At 42.9% G+C, this 17712-nt stretch overlaps 2 protein-coding genes across 6 annotated transcripts in view; one reads left to right on the top strand and one right to left on the bottom strand.

Moving 5' to 3' along the window:
• The window catches only part of ARMC10 (armadillo repeat containing 10), a 32648-nt gene extending 24883 nt beyond the window's left edge, over positions 1-7765 (top strand). Inside the window, exons 4-6 of the mRNA XM_004739589.3 lie at positions 294-470; positions 5901-5972; positions 6815-7765. Coding sequence (XP_004739646.1) covers positions 294-470; positions 5901-5972; positions 6815-7066 — 501 coding nt within the window. The 3' untranslated portion in view covers positions 7067-7765. The remainder of the gene's footprint in view (positions 1-293; positions 471-5900; positions 5973-6814) is intronic.
• NAPEPLD (N-acyl phosphatidylethanolamine phospholipase D) overlaps positions 7766-17712 on the bottom strand; it is a 51173-nt gene continuing 41226 nt past the window's right edge. For all 5 annotated transcript variants that reach the window (XM_045089699.1, XM_004739591.3, XM_045089700.1 and 2 more), the window contains exons 4-5: positions 15471-15585; positions 7766-11053 (exon numbers count right to left, since the gene is read on the bottom strand). In XM_045089699.1, the coding sequence (XP_044945634.1) occupies positions 10925-11053; positions 15471-15585 (244 nt within the window). In that variant the 3' untranslated portion in view covers positions 7766-10924. The remainder of the gene's footprint in view (positions 11054-15470; positions 15586-17712) is intronic.

The raw sequence follows: 17712 nt of genomic DNA, 5'->3' as shown, positions 1-17712 counted from the left end.
TTGCCCTGGTCTGTAAAGTGCCCATTAATCACACACACGCATATACACCCGCACTAGATTAAGTGGGGTATGTTTGTAAAATGCTTCCACAGTGCCTGGCATTAAAAGGTTGTTTGGAAAAAAAAAAAAAAAAAAAAAAAAAACCTCCAAAGCTTGAGGGCTAGAGAGAAATGCCATCTTTTTTGAGGAGCTAGCCTCCCCCTGAACTACTGTCCTCCTCCACTGTATAGAAGTTACTGGATCATAGATTTCGGGAGATTTTAAGATGCTCACTTTCTCCCCCTCACCCCTAGGTATACATCAATCAAGTCTGCAAGGATGTCCTCTCCGGGCCCCTGGACTCTGCTGTGCAGCTGGCCGGACTGAGATTGTTGACAAACATGACGGTCACCAACGACCACCAGCACATGCTTCGCAGTTACATCACAGACCTGTTCCATGTGCTGCTTACAGGAAATGGAAGTACCAAGGTACGAATGAAGCAGTTTTGACTTGGAAGTACAAAGAGCTGAGGCATCAAGCTTTCTAGGATTGGAAATGAATTTTAAGTCCCCCATCTTAAGTTGATATCCCTCAAAAAAGAGCAAGTGTAGTTAAAGTTTACTAAAAGCCTTTTCATGAGCCCAAGAAAGTAAATTATTATATTTTATTTATTTATTTTGAGATTTTATTTATTTATTTGACGGACAGAGATCACACGTAGGCAGAGAGGCAGGCAGAGAGAGAGGGGAAAGCAGGCTCCCCGCGGAGCAGAGAGCCCAATGCAGGGCTCGATCCCAGGACTCTAGGATCATGACCTGAGCCGAAGGCAGAGGCTTTAACCCACTGAGCCACCCAGGCGCCCCTATATTTTAAATATTTTTTTATTTATTTGAGAGAGAGAGAGAGTGAGATAGAGCATGAGGGGAAGAAGGTCAGAGGGAGAAGCAGACTCCCCATGGCACTTGGAGCCTGATGTGGGACTCGATCCTGGGACTCCAGGATCATGACCTGAGCCGAAAGCGGTCGCCCAACCAACTGAGCCACCCAGGCACCCCAAAAGTAAATTATTTTCATCCCCAAGTAATCGACCTCAAAATGAATTTGTAAAAATGTGTAATTTCACTTACCAATAGATTAGCATTCATTTGATCTTCCAAAAATGAGTTTACCTTTTACTAAAGTGATACAGCCAGCTTCCCCGCTATACCAGGTTTAATTAGACATAATTGACTAACAGGAGTCTTTGAGTAATAATGCTGGTTAATTGAATTTTTTGCTCACCTTGAGGTTAGAACATTTTTTTTTTTAATTTAGCCATTATTTGCAGAAAAAAAATATTTTGAAAACCACTTTTAAGTTAGTAATGGATGTCTGGTGCTTGATTTTGACCAGTAATGCTGATGTAGGAGGCTATAAAGATTAAGCAGGATCTCAGGACACACCCCCTGAAAGTAACTTGAGTAAACCTCTCCAATTAGTGCGCATTTTTCTCAAGTTCCATGTTTTAAGAAATAGCATAAAAACAGAAGGTGGACTAATCAAAGGCTCTGATGAGTTGTGTTGATCAGCATTTTACAATACTGGTGTGTGTCCCTCACCAATTGAGAGAAAAACGCAGTTTTTCTCACACAGTTGAGAGAAAAATGGAAGAGCGTTTTAGAAGGACCACACTCCAGATACTCAATATCACTCACGTTATTTCTGGGGTTACCAAATGTGATTACAGGAGAGCCTCACTGTAGCCCTTTAAAAATTTGTTCTGGGCTTTCCACATTTCCAGTAGCCAGAGGGACTTGAATCTGGTCTAAGAAGTACCCAAAGGCATTCAGAATTAAATGTATTACTTGTTTTTTATTTTGAAGATTTTTATTTTATTTATTTGGCAGAGATCACAAGTAGGCAGAGAGAGAGGAAGGGAGGCAGAGAGCCAGATGCGGGGCTCGATCCCAGGACCCAGAGATCATGACCTGAACCGAAGGCAGAGGCTTTAACCCACTGAGCCACCCAGGCGCCCCAAATGTAGTACTCTTATTAGCAGTATTTCTGAAATACACTCCATCCATGGGCAGTTTCCAAAGTGCGTGCACCACTGACATCTCTCTCTCTCCAGTGGGACAAGGTGACTTACAGCCTCTGAGGTCCCAGGGAAACCCCTCCCTCTGCCTTACAGCATCACAACTACAGGACAGAGCTCTCCTCTGCCGTGTCTGCAGCTGCTTTACCCAAAACCTCAGGAGAAACAAGGAGTTCAGAGCCAGGCGAGTCTGGCCTTGGGGCCATATAGATCTGTCTCAGACACGGTCTGTGTTTTAATATATTCTATGACTTTTTAGAAGATGACTCACACCACAATAGTATGTTCTATTTTTGCTTTGTTTTTCCATTCCATTGCCTGGTACGGCATTTCTGGGATAGAAAACTTGCCTTTTTGGTCTTCTGGGAACCCAACCACCAATTATAACATTAAACTCATTTTTTATGGAGAAACAAAGTTCCAAGTTGCAAATGAACTTTTGGACAGTAATCCACTTGTGAGAAAATATACCCATTTTAGATATTTTCTTAGTAAATAACCAAATGACTTTTTAAAATCTTATTTTTAGTAAGAGATCTCACCATAGTAGAACAACCTTTTGGGCACAACACTGATACATAACCAAATATAGATAATGTAAGATATACATAAATAAATCCTATGTTAATAAAACTACAAAGAGAGCAAGAAAACTAATGTCTTAAAAGAAATGTTGTGGAGCCACCACAAGATGGCACATGTGACGAGAGGACTTCACATGGTTCACACCCCGGCATCCCTCGGAAGCAGGGCGGTCCCCTGAAACCTTGCCTAAGCCGCTGTGGCGTGAGGCAGAGGAGCGCTTACCGTTAATTTATATGGGAACACTTTTGAGCGTTCCCAGACCTCTGTCCCCCAAAAAAACCTGCCGGACTTTTCTAATAGCTTGGAATATACCTTGTTAACAGCTGCACAAAATAAATCAAGACAAGCACAGATGTTGGCAGCTCTGGCCACTCCGTGCTGACATGCTGCGCATGCCTCCTGGGGGTGTTGCCCCACCAACACTCGAGGCAGAACACCCAAAGCTGCTTTCTTTTTTTTTTCTTTATTTCTTTTTAAATGAAAATCCTGTTTGGATTTCTTTTGGTTCATGGAAATAGGTGCCAGTAACATGGGTCTTTTATAAAAGTGAGGTGGCATAACGCAGACATTCGAAAATCAAGGGGTATCTGCAGCTTTTTATTTATATATTTATTTTTTTAAAGATTTTATTTGTTAGAGCGCAAGCAGGGGGAGCAGCAGGCAGAAACAGACAGAGGGAGAAGCAGGCTTCCCACTAAGCTGAGAGCCCGATGTGGGACTCAATCCCCAGACCCTGGAGTCATGACCTGAGCCTAAGGCAGAGGCTTAAAAGCCTCTACTGTGGCTTTTTAATCCGCAGCTGTGTTTGTAAATTGTTTTCTCATGTTTTACTCCCTTCCGGAGCATAGCAATGTGGAATTTTAATTCAGGTTTCTAACTCAATTATTATGAATTAGAATATTGTTATGCAAATTACAAATAGTTACTACTGCTGCGACTGTTCCCCGGTTATGAACCTGCCGGTGTTGGCCACTAGTGGGCCTTGTGGATTTTTACTTCATCCATTCTTAGATTCTACGTTTGGGACCTTCCTGTTTCAGAACTCTTGTCCATTTTCTTAAAACCTCACTGCCCTTGGAGACAAGTGTTTATCCCTAACACCTATTCTTTTTGCTGGCGGCCAGTCAGGCCAGACCAGATCCGCACGAACAGTTAGAAGTGGTCTTTCCTCTCTTAAGAAGCTGTAATTCATAAGGAATATCTGCTTGAAAAACATGATCTCTGCCTAAACAAGAAACTGTTACCTGGGGTTTCTGCTGGGGCGTGAGATGGGCAGCTGGGACAGTCGCTTTTGTTTTCTCCCTAGTTCCCCTCTGCACTGTTTGTATTTTATCATGATGATGTATTAATTTCATAAGATTTTTTTAAATAGTTGATAAATTAAGCAAAGCCTTTTATCCCGCCTAACAGGTTAGTACATACAACATGAATATGAAATGTGTGAGTATATAGGTGTGTGAAAACCAGAAAGAAACAAAACTTAATATTAAGTGATTGGTTTTAGTCATGGAAATAGGGGTGAATTTCCTTTTCCTTTGTGCTTTTCTATCACTTTTTAAAAACGTTCTATAGGAGGGGCTCCTGGAGAGCTCAGTTGGTTAAGTACCCAACTCTTGATCTCAGGGTCATGAGTTCAAGCTCATGTTGGGGCTACTTAAAAATAAATAATAAGTAAAAATTTTCTACAGGAAACAGACAATGCCTTTGTCATAAAAAAAAAGGTTTTCTAAAATAAAGATCTGGGTTCCCTTCCAGGTCTAGTAGAGAGCACATTCCTCCCTCCCCACTCCTCACTTTGTGTCATTTCAAGTATCTTGTACAAAGTATGGCTTTGTATGACCCATGTCTTTGAACAGGAATTCTCTTTGAATGTTGTTACTACAGTAGCTCCCCGAGCCACCCCCCACACCCCCATCCATGGTTTCACGTTCCATGGTTTGTCATCTGCTCTCAACCACAGTTGGGACGCAGATGATCCTTCTGGCTTCCCATCAGAGGCTGCGTCACACCACCTGTCATTCACCCCACTTCCTTTCGTCACATGGGCATTTTATCACCTATCATAAGGGTAAGTACAGAACACGAAGATATTTTCAGTGTCTCTTCAGCAGCATATGTACTAAATTAGATATTTTGAGAGATGATATTCATATAACTTACTACAGTACATTACTGTAATTGTTCTATTTTATTATTGTTGTTAATCTTACTGCACCTAATCTATAAATTTTAGCACAGATATGTATGTATAGGAAAACACAGTATATATAGGGTTTGCTATTATCCATGATTTTAGGTGTGTGTTGGGGGGCGGTCTTCAAATATATCCCCTTAGAATGATAAGAGGGGGGCACCTGGGTGGCTCAGTGGGTGCATCTGCCTTTGGCTCAGGTCGTGATCCCAGAGTCCTGGGATCAAGCCCCGCATCGGGGCTTTCTGCTAGCACAGAGCCTGCTTCCACCTCTCTCTCTGCCTACTTGTGATCTCTGTCAAATAAATAAAATCTTTAAAAAAAAAAATGATAATGAGACTACGGTACTGACCAGTTCTAAGTGACGGGAATGCTGATATTTTAGTTGTCAGCTCTGAGTTAACATTTGTTTGCCCATTATTTATCACTGTCTACTTGAAGGATTTTAAAAACATTTTTCATGGGGTAGCTGGGTGGCTCAGTTGGTCAAGCATCTGCCTTCAGCATCTCCCTCTCCCTCTGCCCTTCCCTTCTGCTTGTGCTGGCACACCCTCTCAAATAAATATATATAAAAACATTTTTCACATAAAAAGATAAGCTCAAAGTTTCATAGTAACCTACTAAAAAGGACTGTATGTTTATCTAGTCTTGGTAACCAAACTGTTCTGAGATCTTCATACTTTAAATATAAACAAGCTTTGAGAGAGTCCTTTTTTTGTTCCAAAGATCGTATTTCATTTACCAATAATTGTAATAAAGCTCATTTATGTAAATAATATTAAGCTTATTACCCTAGGTTAGGGGGTGAGGCAGGTAGACAGTGAGACAGACATTCACCATCTTCTCCCCAACAATGTGGCTGGAAAAATACGGTCTCACTAACCCTGCTGTGTGAGCAGCACTCCAGGAGTGCTGTACAGGAGCGGGCTCCCTGGGGTACAGAATTTGAGCTGGAGACTGAAACCCAGGCTGGACTTTAAAATGTGGACACACTGAGAGGATGGTGGCCAGGGAGAGGCAAATCCATGCTCACGGGTCTGAAATAAACCAGTATGACTGTTCTTTTAGGTTCAAGTTTTGAAACTGCTTGTGAACTTGTCTGAAAATCCAGCCATGGCAGATGGACTACTTAGTGCCCAGGTAAATAGCTAAGATACATGTTTTATAACTATATGAATATATAGATATGGATGGTCTAGAAAGATTTATCCCCCAAATGTTAACAGATTATTTGTGAGGAGCACAGGGTTTTGTTTTGGTTCTTTTTGCCTACACAAATTACCTAAATTTTCTATAATGAACCAATTTTACTTTTAAAAAATCATTTTGGAAGGGGCCTCCCTAACAACCACAAATTTTTTTCTCTCTCCATTTTGGGGTATACACGTATGTGACTGCATCTCTTCCCCTTGACATGTTCATGTTCGCCTATCTCTTCATGGGCACTGAAACACTAGTCCCCAGGATGCACCACATGCAAGCCCAGCGCCAGAACACCAGTGAGCACACTCACGCAGCCTAAGAAAAAATAAAACCTAGCAAACAAACACAATAACTAAAAGCTGAGATAAGTGTTCTGAAGGAAGCGAGGGTGGTGCAGACCATGAACGGGGCTCCGCTCCTGTAAGGGAAGGACCTGTTCCTCCCTGCGCCCCGGCCCCGCAGGTTACAGTGGGCATGACGTGTCGGGGAACTGAGGAACCCCCGGGAGGGCTGAATGATGGACCTTAAAACGGATGTGGGTGTTTTTCCCAAGACTACCTTTTAGAACTCCAAGAAAATAGTATTTTTCAGCTGAAATAGTGAAACCTTTGATTCCATTAGTGTAAAGTGTAAGGGTGCATAAGATTTTATATTAGGCGATATTAGGGATAATTTTCTATCACCCACTTTTTTAATGTATTCAATGTAGTTTTAAAATGTGAAAATATGCATGAAAAATGTTTTCATGAATAATTAACACTCATGGTTTCCTTTTTCAGGTGGACTCCTCATTCCTTTCCCTCTATGACAGCCACGTGGCAAAGGAGATTCTTCTTCGAGTTCTTACATTCTCCCAGAATATAAGTAACTGCCTCAAAAAAGAAGGCTGCTTAGCTGTTCAGCCTGCTTTCCCTAAAGGTTCCTTGTTTTTCCTGCTATATGGAGAAGAATGTGCCCAGAAAATGAGAGCTTTAGCTGAACACCATGATGCAGACGTGAAGGAAAAGGTAACGGTCCTACCCAGGTTCTGATGGCGGCAGTTTTCATCTTCCAGCTGCCGAGTCTAAACAGTAGATCTCACATTTCATCATTAACACAGAGGGACCCTGCCATGGTCTTCCGGTTTATTTTGAACCATTTTATTGATATCAAATGAATAGAAGAGCTTGTTCTGACATCATTTCTTTTCATTTTGCCGTTTGCTGAGTTTACTTTGGTTACCTCCTTGATGTGACCAGCCAGTTGCCTTATTTACGAGTAAGCTAACCTCCTGCCCGTCTGAGACCTATTTGTGTGTGACTGGCTGGCTGGTTCAGGGCTGCTGCAGGAACGACCTTGGTCTTGTGAGGAGCTGCCCAGACATACTGCTTTCCCGAGTCTAATCTGAGTCAGACTGGCTTCTCGTCCTCACCACGCCCATTGGGTATGGTGGGCTGGGGCCAGTCTGATTGTCCATCTGTAGGCAACTGGTGAAATCAGTTATCTTAAAAGAAACAAGGAAGCCTGACTGTGCTTATGTGGAAAGGCCTCCAGAAAATGTGGATGTGTTTTTTAAATGAAAATTATGCTTCTATCCGGAGAATAGTTTCTAGAACGATAGCCAGATTCCAGGGAGTGGGACTGAGGAAAGGACTTTTTTATGTATACCTTCTTCTACTGTTTGAATTTTTTTAACCATCAGCACAAATTTTGTAAATTTTTTAAATAAAAAGGAAAAAGGTTTCTACACATTTTCTCTTAATAATACTTTATTCATTAATTTTCGTATTTTACATAGCTGAAATTTTCATACATTGTAAATTTTAGTCATTGTCACAATAGCTTATGGAATAAAAATACTATTAACAGACTTCGGTTCAGCCAGGTCTTCTGTAATATTCCAGTTCTTCCCCATCACCATGCCCAGTACGAGGCAAGTCAGTGTGCAGGCCGCAGCTTTCCTGCTCCGGGTATTTAAGGCAAAGCTGTGCGAGTATGTTAGATCTCATTTGTACATACAGGGATTTCCATAGGAAGTCACAAATCCTCAAACAGAAAAGTGTGTTTTCAGGGCTAGCCTGACACAAAAATCAAACTTGCAAGAAGTATTTTTACAGTAGAGAGGTGAAACCACGGACGTTCCCAGCTGGCTACAGCAGTTGGGGATAGATGCTGGCTGAGAACACTGCTTAGGCTTGCAGTGCTGACAAAAGTCCTCGTTCCCTGAAAGGCACATTTCTTTATAATGAATTTTTTAATCTGCCTCATTTAATTGAAAATACGTAGTCAAATGGGCACTGGATTAGAAAATAAATTGGGCTCTGATGTGCTTCAGCAGCACTGGATTCTAAAACCCCATCTCTTGTTTTCTGTTTTTAGTTTGAGTAGCTAATACTATTTCCTGGAGATCAGAGCACTGAGTCTGAAATGTCAGAATGCTAGAGAAAAAAGGGGAGTCCTTTTTAACTATCCTGATCTTTGTCTGTTGGGGTCAGGGCACATCTTAGTTTCTGTTGGCTGAGATGGCCCACAGTGTGGGATCCCTGCTGTGGGCAAGGAGGAGCCTCTTTACCACAGGGGCTCGTCCGTAAAACCTGTCGGGGTCCAGGGGGTGCCAGCTAATCAAATGAGCAAAATGAAAGTGATCACAGACAACAGAGTGAGAGGCATCACGCCACACCTCAACCTGAATGGAGGCAAGAAAGTGGATTTGGCTTATTTTTCAAAATTTCGTTTTGCTTTTGTATTTAAACCTTGAAAAAGGTAGCTAAGTGAAAACATGGAAGCCATGTGAAACAAATGTGATTCTACGAGAAGAGATGAAGCTCCCACATACTTCTTCGCGAAATAAAAGGTCAGCATAGAAAAAAGGTGAAGGGTAATAGAAACTAAAGCTCGCAATCGGGCCTAGGAAAACGCGGCAGGCCCGTTAAGCAGAACTGGAACAAAGTGCTTGGAAACCTGCACTTCCATGGTACACGTGAATGCAGGAATCATGTTAAGGCCATTCATGGAGAAGACAAAGTAAGACGAATTTGGTCTGCTTCACAGAGCAGAGGTAAGAGGTGAATTCTCAATGTGGCGTGCAACAGCAGGGAAGGCGACCACACAGGTGAGCATGAGGACACCAGCCCCCCTCCCCCGCGACCTCATCCCCATCAACCTACCAGCTCCATTCCCATCTGCTTGCTAGGATGTTCCTTTGGAGTGAAAAGGTTTAGGGCTGTTCTGTTTTTCTCCTGAAGGCTATATTACAGGGAAATTGTGCTTTTACTGCCCCAAATCACACACATTCACATACATTATACATACACATTTCCCCTGGACTGATTTGCATCTCTGTAAGATAAAAATGCTAAATTCTGATAAAGATCATTGACATTTACTTTGGCTATCACTCTTTAAATTTACAAAGGAGACAAAGTTGTCCTCAGGGTTTCATGTCCTAAATATATATATGGTTGAATCTGCAGCAACAAGACACTATCAAAAGCAGCATGAGCCTATTTTCAGCTTTCAGAGCTACCAATCTATATTAGGCAGTGATGTCTTAAGAAATAATGTTCTCTCTTATATTTTCAAAGTGCTTAAAAAAAGAAAAACACTACTTATTCACATTTTTTGGAGGTAGGTCAAATGTCTTGTTCCACGTGAGGAAACTGAGGCATAGTGAGCACAGGTGACTTACTGCAGGATACACAGAAAATCTGTGGTGGAAAAGGGATTAAAACTGAGATAAAGTGGCTAACAGGTGGCGTGCATATATGTATATGAAAATAAATAGATTACCGCCTGGGTAGCATTTGCTGTAGAAAACCTGTTTTGATTATTTTGTGTAAATAATGTTTGCTTCATGGAGACTGGGGAGCCAGGAGCACAGGATGGGCCTCTCCTGTGTCTGATCAGCTCTGGTGGTAGGTAGAGCAGTCAAGGGCCACAGTGCCCCTACAGGACTAAACTCTGGTCAGCTAAGTCCCCAAAACCATTTCTTTCTTAACTGCTGGTGTTCCACACTAGCTTAGTCAAAGTAGAATCGGGCTTAGAGGTCACTCAATATAAAAATATAAGCCATGTGAATCCTGTAAAACAGACTACATAGACCTGATCGATACATTCATAGTTGGAATAAAGGAGGTGGGAAAATGAGTAGATGGAGAGGAAATGGAATAGAGAATTAACATTTGAAGAACAGCATTTGTCTCTGTAAAATATTATTTCCTGGCAGTTATCTTTGTGCTTAGCAGGTCTGACTTTTAGATTAAAAATAGAAAATGTCACCAATCATGTCCTCCTAAGCAACCCCCTTCCCTGTCCCTCGCCAGCTTTGCTTCTGATTTGGGGATTGTAGATGTAAAAGAGAAAATACTCTTCCTCTTTTAAAAATGGGAACTTCGCCCAACCTCTTATGTTTCTATGCTTAGAAAAATAAATCACTGCACATCTGGCATATAAGCTCATCTGACCGAGCAGGGAGGGCTGCTGTAAGCGTGTGGGTGGCGGTGTCCTCATGTCCTCTAATGTGAACAGAAAACAGATTTAGGTGTGCAGCCTCTGAAACCGTCTCGTTAGATAGACTCACCTTGTAGGAGGCCCTTAAAATCCATTTTCATAACATCTGACTTCTACCATTACACTATAATATTAAAATGAAAAAAATTCCATTGCAATGCTTACATTATTCAGAGGGTTCTAATTCCCCTTAGCCAATCTGCTGTGTAAATAACCCACCTCGGAACTCCTGCTTCTCTGTAAGGATTGGCAGGCGGAGCAGCAAGCAAGTTACCACGCAAAACAGAACACTAACTCATCGAAGTTGTTTCCTAAGTGTCAGAAATCCTCGTGTTCATGCATTTGTGAGTCCGTCTGAGCTTTGCAGTTACCTTCATCACTGACGGCTCCTGCGCTCACATTTATTCAGAGTTGTCCTCATCAGTATTGAGATATCTGGATTCTCCATGCTTCAAGACAAAAAAATCTTCCGTCTTAAGTCCGTATCTTCCTAGAGCCTCGCTCAGCTTCACTGGGGGCTCCAAGTAATGCTGGCAAAGGGCAGACGAGGGGAGGGGAGGAATGGAAAAGGATTAACCATGCATGTATTTGGGGGATATTTCAAGTAAGAGTTGAAACTAAAATGACCAACATATGGGGGCACCTGGGTGTCTCAGTGGGTTAAAGCCTCTGCCTTCGGCTCAGGTCATGAGCTCAGGGTCCTGGGATCAAGCCCCGAGTTGGGCTCTCTGCTCAGCAGGGAGCCTGCTTCCTCCTCTCTCTCTCTGCCTACTTGTGATCTCTGTCAAATGGGTAAATATAATCTTTTAAAAAAATAAAAAATAATAAAATGATCAACATATGCCTCCTTAACATCCTTTTCATTCAAGCAGCAGATGAGTCCATCACAGTTTCTGAACTAGAGTCATCACTTCGGCCAGCAGAAATACCAAACTTAGCTGTCCAAGTACCATGAAAGTCAAATGTGGTGCCAGCCTAGACTGAACATACTAGACTACACAACATCCGGTCACGGCTTCACTACACGAAATTCCAGCCTAAATGGAATCAATACCAAAGATAGTATTACAGAATGAGATGTTACCAAGATCTTTGAAGAGGACAGAAGCTTAGGTTATATAAGTCAGAGTGCATATGTGTAAGCAAACTCTGGAGAAAAGATTTCTGGCTCACAGACGGTCATTCCCCTCAAACCGCCAGCCAGGCATCGACGAGAGCTCTAGTCTCCAGCATACAAGGAGGACCCAGAGGACAGAGCTAAGACAGGTCAAATTTAGTCATTTCCCCTTCTCCTTTATCCCGAGGTTCTTCTTTTCTCCATTTCAACTAGAAAAGCTATAAAATGAGAAGTATAAAATAGGAATAAAAAAATCTATCGATGGGTCTGCTTCCACCCGTCAGACAACATCTGACCTCAGAGCGCTGATCTGGAGTAGCCAGCATCCGTCTACTCCCAGAGCGATACGAGAATGCTAAGAAACAGATAAGATGTTATCACACTGCGTAACACAACGTGGGGAGAGAGAGGGAGGAGTGATAAGCACTGGGGATGGAGGTTTAATTTTACATACCACAGGTTAAGAGCAGGTTAAGAGATCCTCTATGAGAAGGTAGTGTTTGACCCAAGACCTGGCAGAGGACGACACTGGGCTTGGGAGGCAGTTGGAGGAGATGAGTGGGAGGGAAGCTACTGACTTGAGTCAAGGCATAAAGGTCATGGCCTTTGAGAGTGCTGAGAACAGATGGGAAGGGGCAAAGTGGTGACAGTGCAAGTAGTGAAAAGTAGTCCAAGTGTGAAATACTCTGGGGGTGGGTGCACCTGGCTGGCTCAGTTAGTAGAACATGCAACTCGCTTGATCTTGGGGTCATGTATTCGAGCCCCATGTTGCAGGGAGAGATTACTTATGTATGCTGAAGCTTGAGCTGACTGCATGCGGGGTGAACAGGATGGGGGACAGGAGAAAAGTCCAGGTTTTGATCTGAGTAACTAGGACCATGTTCCAAGATGTAAAAGAAGCAAGTTTGAGGGAAGATCAGAACTCAAGTTTTTAGTACCTGATGGACATCCAAGTGAAGATGTCAAACAGGGAGTTGGGTATATAAACATGGATTATGGAGAAAGAAACATGGATTAAGGTACAGTGGACCAATGGCCCTAAGACCAAAGATACACCCAATCAAGGGAGTGACCCACTAGAGATGAGGCCCACAGATGGGGTCAGAGGGCACTCCCTGCTTTGGGGGTGGGGGATGGGGACATGGTGACCCCAAAGAGACAGCCAGTGATGTACTAGGTGTTAAGACACACAGGTTGGCTAATACGTATTAGCGACATGATCTTTTCTCCTCCCTCACTGGCTTCTGCATCATGGAGGAAATTGCTAATATTCCCAATAAAGTATAACTTTAACAGCTTTAAGTCTAAATATTTCCCTTATAAAACTGTTAGTATAAGAGATTCAAAAATTAAATTCTTTCCCATTGAAAAATAACTTGCTTCGTTAAGTTGCACCATCCCTGCCCCCCTGCAATACACACACACCCGAGTGCTCTACAAGTCTTGGCCAAAAACACACTGACACAATCACCCTACACTAATTGTTTCTTTGCTCAACACTTTAGTAATAGGCTCTAATTTACTGTGGACTTTGAGGTTGCCTTCTGAGTTTCTTCACGGGTCAATTGTTGGCTGTTTTGGCCATTGAGAAGGTAACCCTAGAAGAAGGCAAGGAAGCCTTCCAAGTGACTGGTGGCAATCTCATTGTCCAAACACTTTAGTCCCACAAGTGAAGTAAAAATGCCCCACGGCCAAACAGCAGGTATGAATCCAGCAAGACAGCAGATGAGAGGAGTGGAGGGGCAGAGGAAGTGCCCAGCACTCGCCCCATTCATCAACCTGCCCAGACATAACCTAGCTTACGTGATGCCTGAAATTAGGTTCCACCAAAACTAGTGAGTTTTTAAAAGTTTTAGTGCTTAAAAACATCACGTAGAAATCCCACTCATAATTGCTGACACAGACTAGATGTTGCCATATATACAACTTTTTAAGTGTTGCCAGGTGAAGGACATCCTCAGTCTGCTGTTACAGTAAGTAGCTATTAGAACTACCTCTATGCAAATCACGTTAAAGTGTTTACCCATAGGGTAAATATCCAAAAATTCTTTATAATTGAACAAATTCAGAGTTGCCCAGTTTATGCATCTAATGCAAAGTGTGAACATATTCTGGGACGCCTGGGTGGCTCAGTTGGTTGGACGACTGCCTTCGGCTCAGGTCATCGTCCTGGAGTCCCGGGATCGAGTCCCGCATCGGGCTCCCAGCTCCATGGGGAGTCTGCTTCTCTCTCTGACCTCCTCCTCATTCATGCTCTCTCTCACTGTCTCTCTCTCAAGTAAATAAATAAAATCTTTAAAAAAAGAAAAAAAAAGTGTGAACATATTCATTCAATTGCTAAGATTAATGAATTTGTTACAGGTTTCATTAAGAAATAAAGATGGTGGTTAGATTTTTAACGGGAAGAATTCCTGGGAGGCTGAATACCACTAACTCTTGAAGATGGTGGTTTCTATCTTCTCATCTTCCTCATCTCAGGAAAGTAATTGGGAAGATAGTCACGCTCTTCATTTAAAAATCTAGGAGTCATCCTTGATCTTTTTCTTTGAACAGATGTAATAAAATAGTGGGACTTTATCTAAGTCTCTCTGTAGATCATATATAGACACGTGTACCTAGACCTACACACATGAGCTACATCTATGGGATAAGAAAGCCACTGAATAGTACGGTACAGCCACAGGAAACCAGCATCGAATTTCCCCTTCACATACATGCAGGCACTCTTGTTCTCATTCATTCTCCCTGGCCCTGGGGTCATTCATTCACTGGCTCCCCGAGAGCGCCTGGCTCAGGGATGCTATATCATGGGGTGGGAATTTGGACTTGGGGCTGGAGAGGGTGGACAGGCCAGAAACAGAGCAGAGGTAGTTCCTTCAACAGCCTGAAAACACAGGGTTCCTGCAACGCGGCCCTGGGAAAGCAAAGGAGAAGATGCCAAGTTCAACCATCCATTTCTAAATTTTGCATAGGGTAGGACCCGAATCCAGGAAAGGAGAAAACGTTTTGCTATCCCTCTACGTGATCCCAGAACCTTGGTTAATAGCAGAGTTCTAGGACTCACCTACCTTACGGAAAAATCAGCTCTTCTGCGTTAGTCTAGGAATAAAACCACCATTTATCCCACCACCTGGCACATAGCACCCTGTCACTACTTCCTGAATAAAAAACGTACTCCTAAAAAGTTCCAAGCTGTCCAGCCTCACTTCCCGTATGGCCCTCCATGTCACATCCATACTCTGACTCAACTACTTCCTCACCATTCTCCTTTGCTTGCTGCCTCCAATCCTATGCTCTGCCCCTTTCTCCTCTTGAAATGCCTTCCTACCTTGCCTTCTCACAGGGAAGTTCAGATGTCCCCTCTTCCAGGAAGCCCTCCCTCCCTGATCCTTCCAAATCACTAACAGTCCATGACTCGTGAGACCACCTTGTCCCACAGTGAAGCACTTCTTTCCATGCCTGTTTTAGAATTACACCCCCTTACACCTTCTGCTAGAACAAAAGCCCCTTCGAGGCGGTGGCAGGTGGGGGCGGGGGGGGGTGTGGAACATGACGGTTCATTTTTCTATTTCCAAGACTATACAGGTTTGGTTCTATAAACACATGCTTCAGTGACAGAAATAAGCCCAAAGCACAGCATGTAAGGAGATTTTCTCGCTGTATATAAATACCGTTTTACCAGCTAGTGTGAGCGATCCCCTTACTACACGAGAGGGCTGCGCACATGTGATGCCAGTCGGGCCTCTGAGCTCACTGCAGGGGGAGCGGACACTGGAACCCTCTCAGGTCAAGCACATAACCAAAGTGATGTTTACCACGATCAGACTCACCTCATTTGCTAAGGCAAAAGTTCCCCAGTGAATTGCCACAGATTTCCTTGTCTGAACGTCAATGTGAATCCTCACAGCTTCTTCCGGGTCTACGTGCTGGTATTTCATAAACCACCTGATAAAACAGCAATTTATTAATTCTGGCCCTTGGAATACACCCTCAATTCTAATTACTGCTTCATTTAATCAGCCTTGAAACGTTCTGCACAGGACTGAGAAAGGCAAAAGCCATCTCTTTTAAGTATACTTTTCTGCTGGAAGACAAAATAAGCAAAGATCTTAAATTGCCACACGCTTGCTAAGTCTCAAGCAAAGCTCCCCTTTGCAAGCCAAGATGTCATTTCACGAGCATTTGATTTTACTGACCATTTATTCTGAAGGTATGTTCTACTCTTAAAGAAGCAGAGTCTTTGCAATCCTGGTATGAATCAAAGAAACTAAGGGGTCAAGAGCTAGAAGCCAAAAGCGTGATTCAGGATAACCTTAATAAACTTGCTGAAACCATTGTTTTTTTAGCTTGCTAAAGCAAAAAGCAAACAAAAATTAGTGTAGGATATTTAAAGACTGGGAGCAAAAAAAAAAAAAATCAGTTGCTATGCAAGGATGTTATTTAAACACCATACACCATACTGAACAGTGAGGTGTAGGATTTAGAGGGAGAGAACCTGCGGGGGGGCTACGGGGAGCACGTGGAGACAGTGTGAGGCTGCCCGAAGTCTGGGGAGGGCAGGGCCCTGGAGGCTGGGGCCTGCACGGAGACCCCAGCTCTACCCCTGCTGGGTGTGTGGAGCTCAGGCCTTCGGCTCCCAGCTCTGCTGCATCGAGACTCACGGACCTGGACTCAACACAGGTGCTTCTGTGTTTCACAGAACACACCACGGACAAGTTCATTGGCAACAGCTAAAGGGTTGTTATGTACTGTTGGGAGCTGCCGAGCCCCCTGGGAGGCTGGAAACAAAGCCACTGTGTTCTACTCAACAGCGGGTCAGAGAAGCACAGTTCTGTCCTGCCTCCTGACACTCGGATCCCAGGCAAGATGCAAACAGCTTTTGGTGTTTCTACTGATTTTTTTTTCTTTAAACTCCTATAGCCAATCAAAGCGATGGACATACTCCTTTCCACCCTTCATGTCTATCTGACATAAATTCAGAATTTTTATTTTGGTGTGAAAGTTAAAATAAAAACAACATCCTGGGGCACTTGGCTGGCTCAGTCGGTGGAACATGTGACTCTCTATTTTGGGGACATGAGTTCAAGCCCCATGTTGGGCATAGAGCTTACTTAAACAACAACAAAACGCAAAACAGAACTTCTTACCAGCTTGCATAGAATATCTGGTGACAGATCCCCACAGGGATACTACTGAAAGCTGCCTGGGGGTAATCATCGTACATTCAGAGAGTACTGAAACTGTGCTGGGAACCTTAGTTCTAAAACTGTTAGTACTGACCAGAGAGATGGATCATGCAGCAGAAGCTACACAGCCTAATTCTTAGAGCAAATACTGTGCTGCTGGCCTCTCCCAACTTAGTAACAGGACAGCTGCAATGCAAGCAGGAAGGGGGAATTCTGTGATTTTTATAGTGAATCTGTACACAATATACCAACACATATATGGGATCCTTATATATTATGACACAGGAAAAATCTTCAGAATTACAAATAAGGTATTCTAATATATTAAGAATACCCTGAGGGGTGCCTGAGTGGCTCAGTCGGTTAAGTATCTGCCTTCCGCTCAGGTCATGATCCCAGGGTCCTGGGATCAACCCCCACATTGGGCTCCCTGCTCAGCAAGGAGCCTCTCCAAGTCCCTCTCCAAGGGACTTGGACTTCTCTCCAAGTCCCGCTGCTTGTGTTCCCTCTCTCACTGTGTCTGTCAAATAAATAAAATCTTAAAAAATTTTTTAAAAAGAGGTGGAAAACCAAAGATCAAAGACAACTGATTCATAGTAATTTTTAAAAATAGGGTAGAAGTACCTAGCGCCTTAAAGACACTAGGGGAAAAAAAAAGAAAAAAGCCTTAATAAACAGTGAAGAAATGGTTTTAGTGAGCTTTAAAAGTTAAATACAACAAAATCAGATGGAAATAGTCAGATTTGCACAATTCATTTTTGAGTTAGTGTTTCTCCTGCTTGTGGGATTGCCGAAATTAAACGCCATCCTACATACAATTCTGTATTTGTGCCTGTACCACAGGAAAGAAGGCATGTCTTCTACTATTGGTGTTTATTTTCTCTTA

Source organism: Mustela putorius, unplaced genomic scaffold (genome assembly GCF_011764305.1).
Source record: "Mustela putorius furo isolate JIRA1106 unplaced genomic scaffold, ASM1176430v1.1 tig00003845_pilon_pilon_pilon, whole genome shotgun sequence".
NCBI classification, from domain to species: Eukaryota; Metazoa; Chordata; class Mammalia; order Carnivora; family Mustelidae; genus Mustela; species Mustela putorius.
This window is presented reverse-complemented; position numbering and strand designations above follow the sequence as displayed.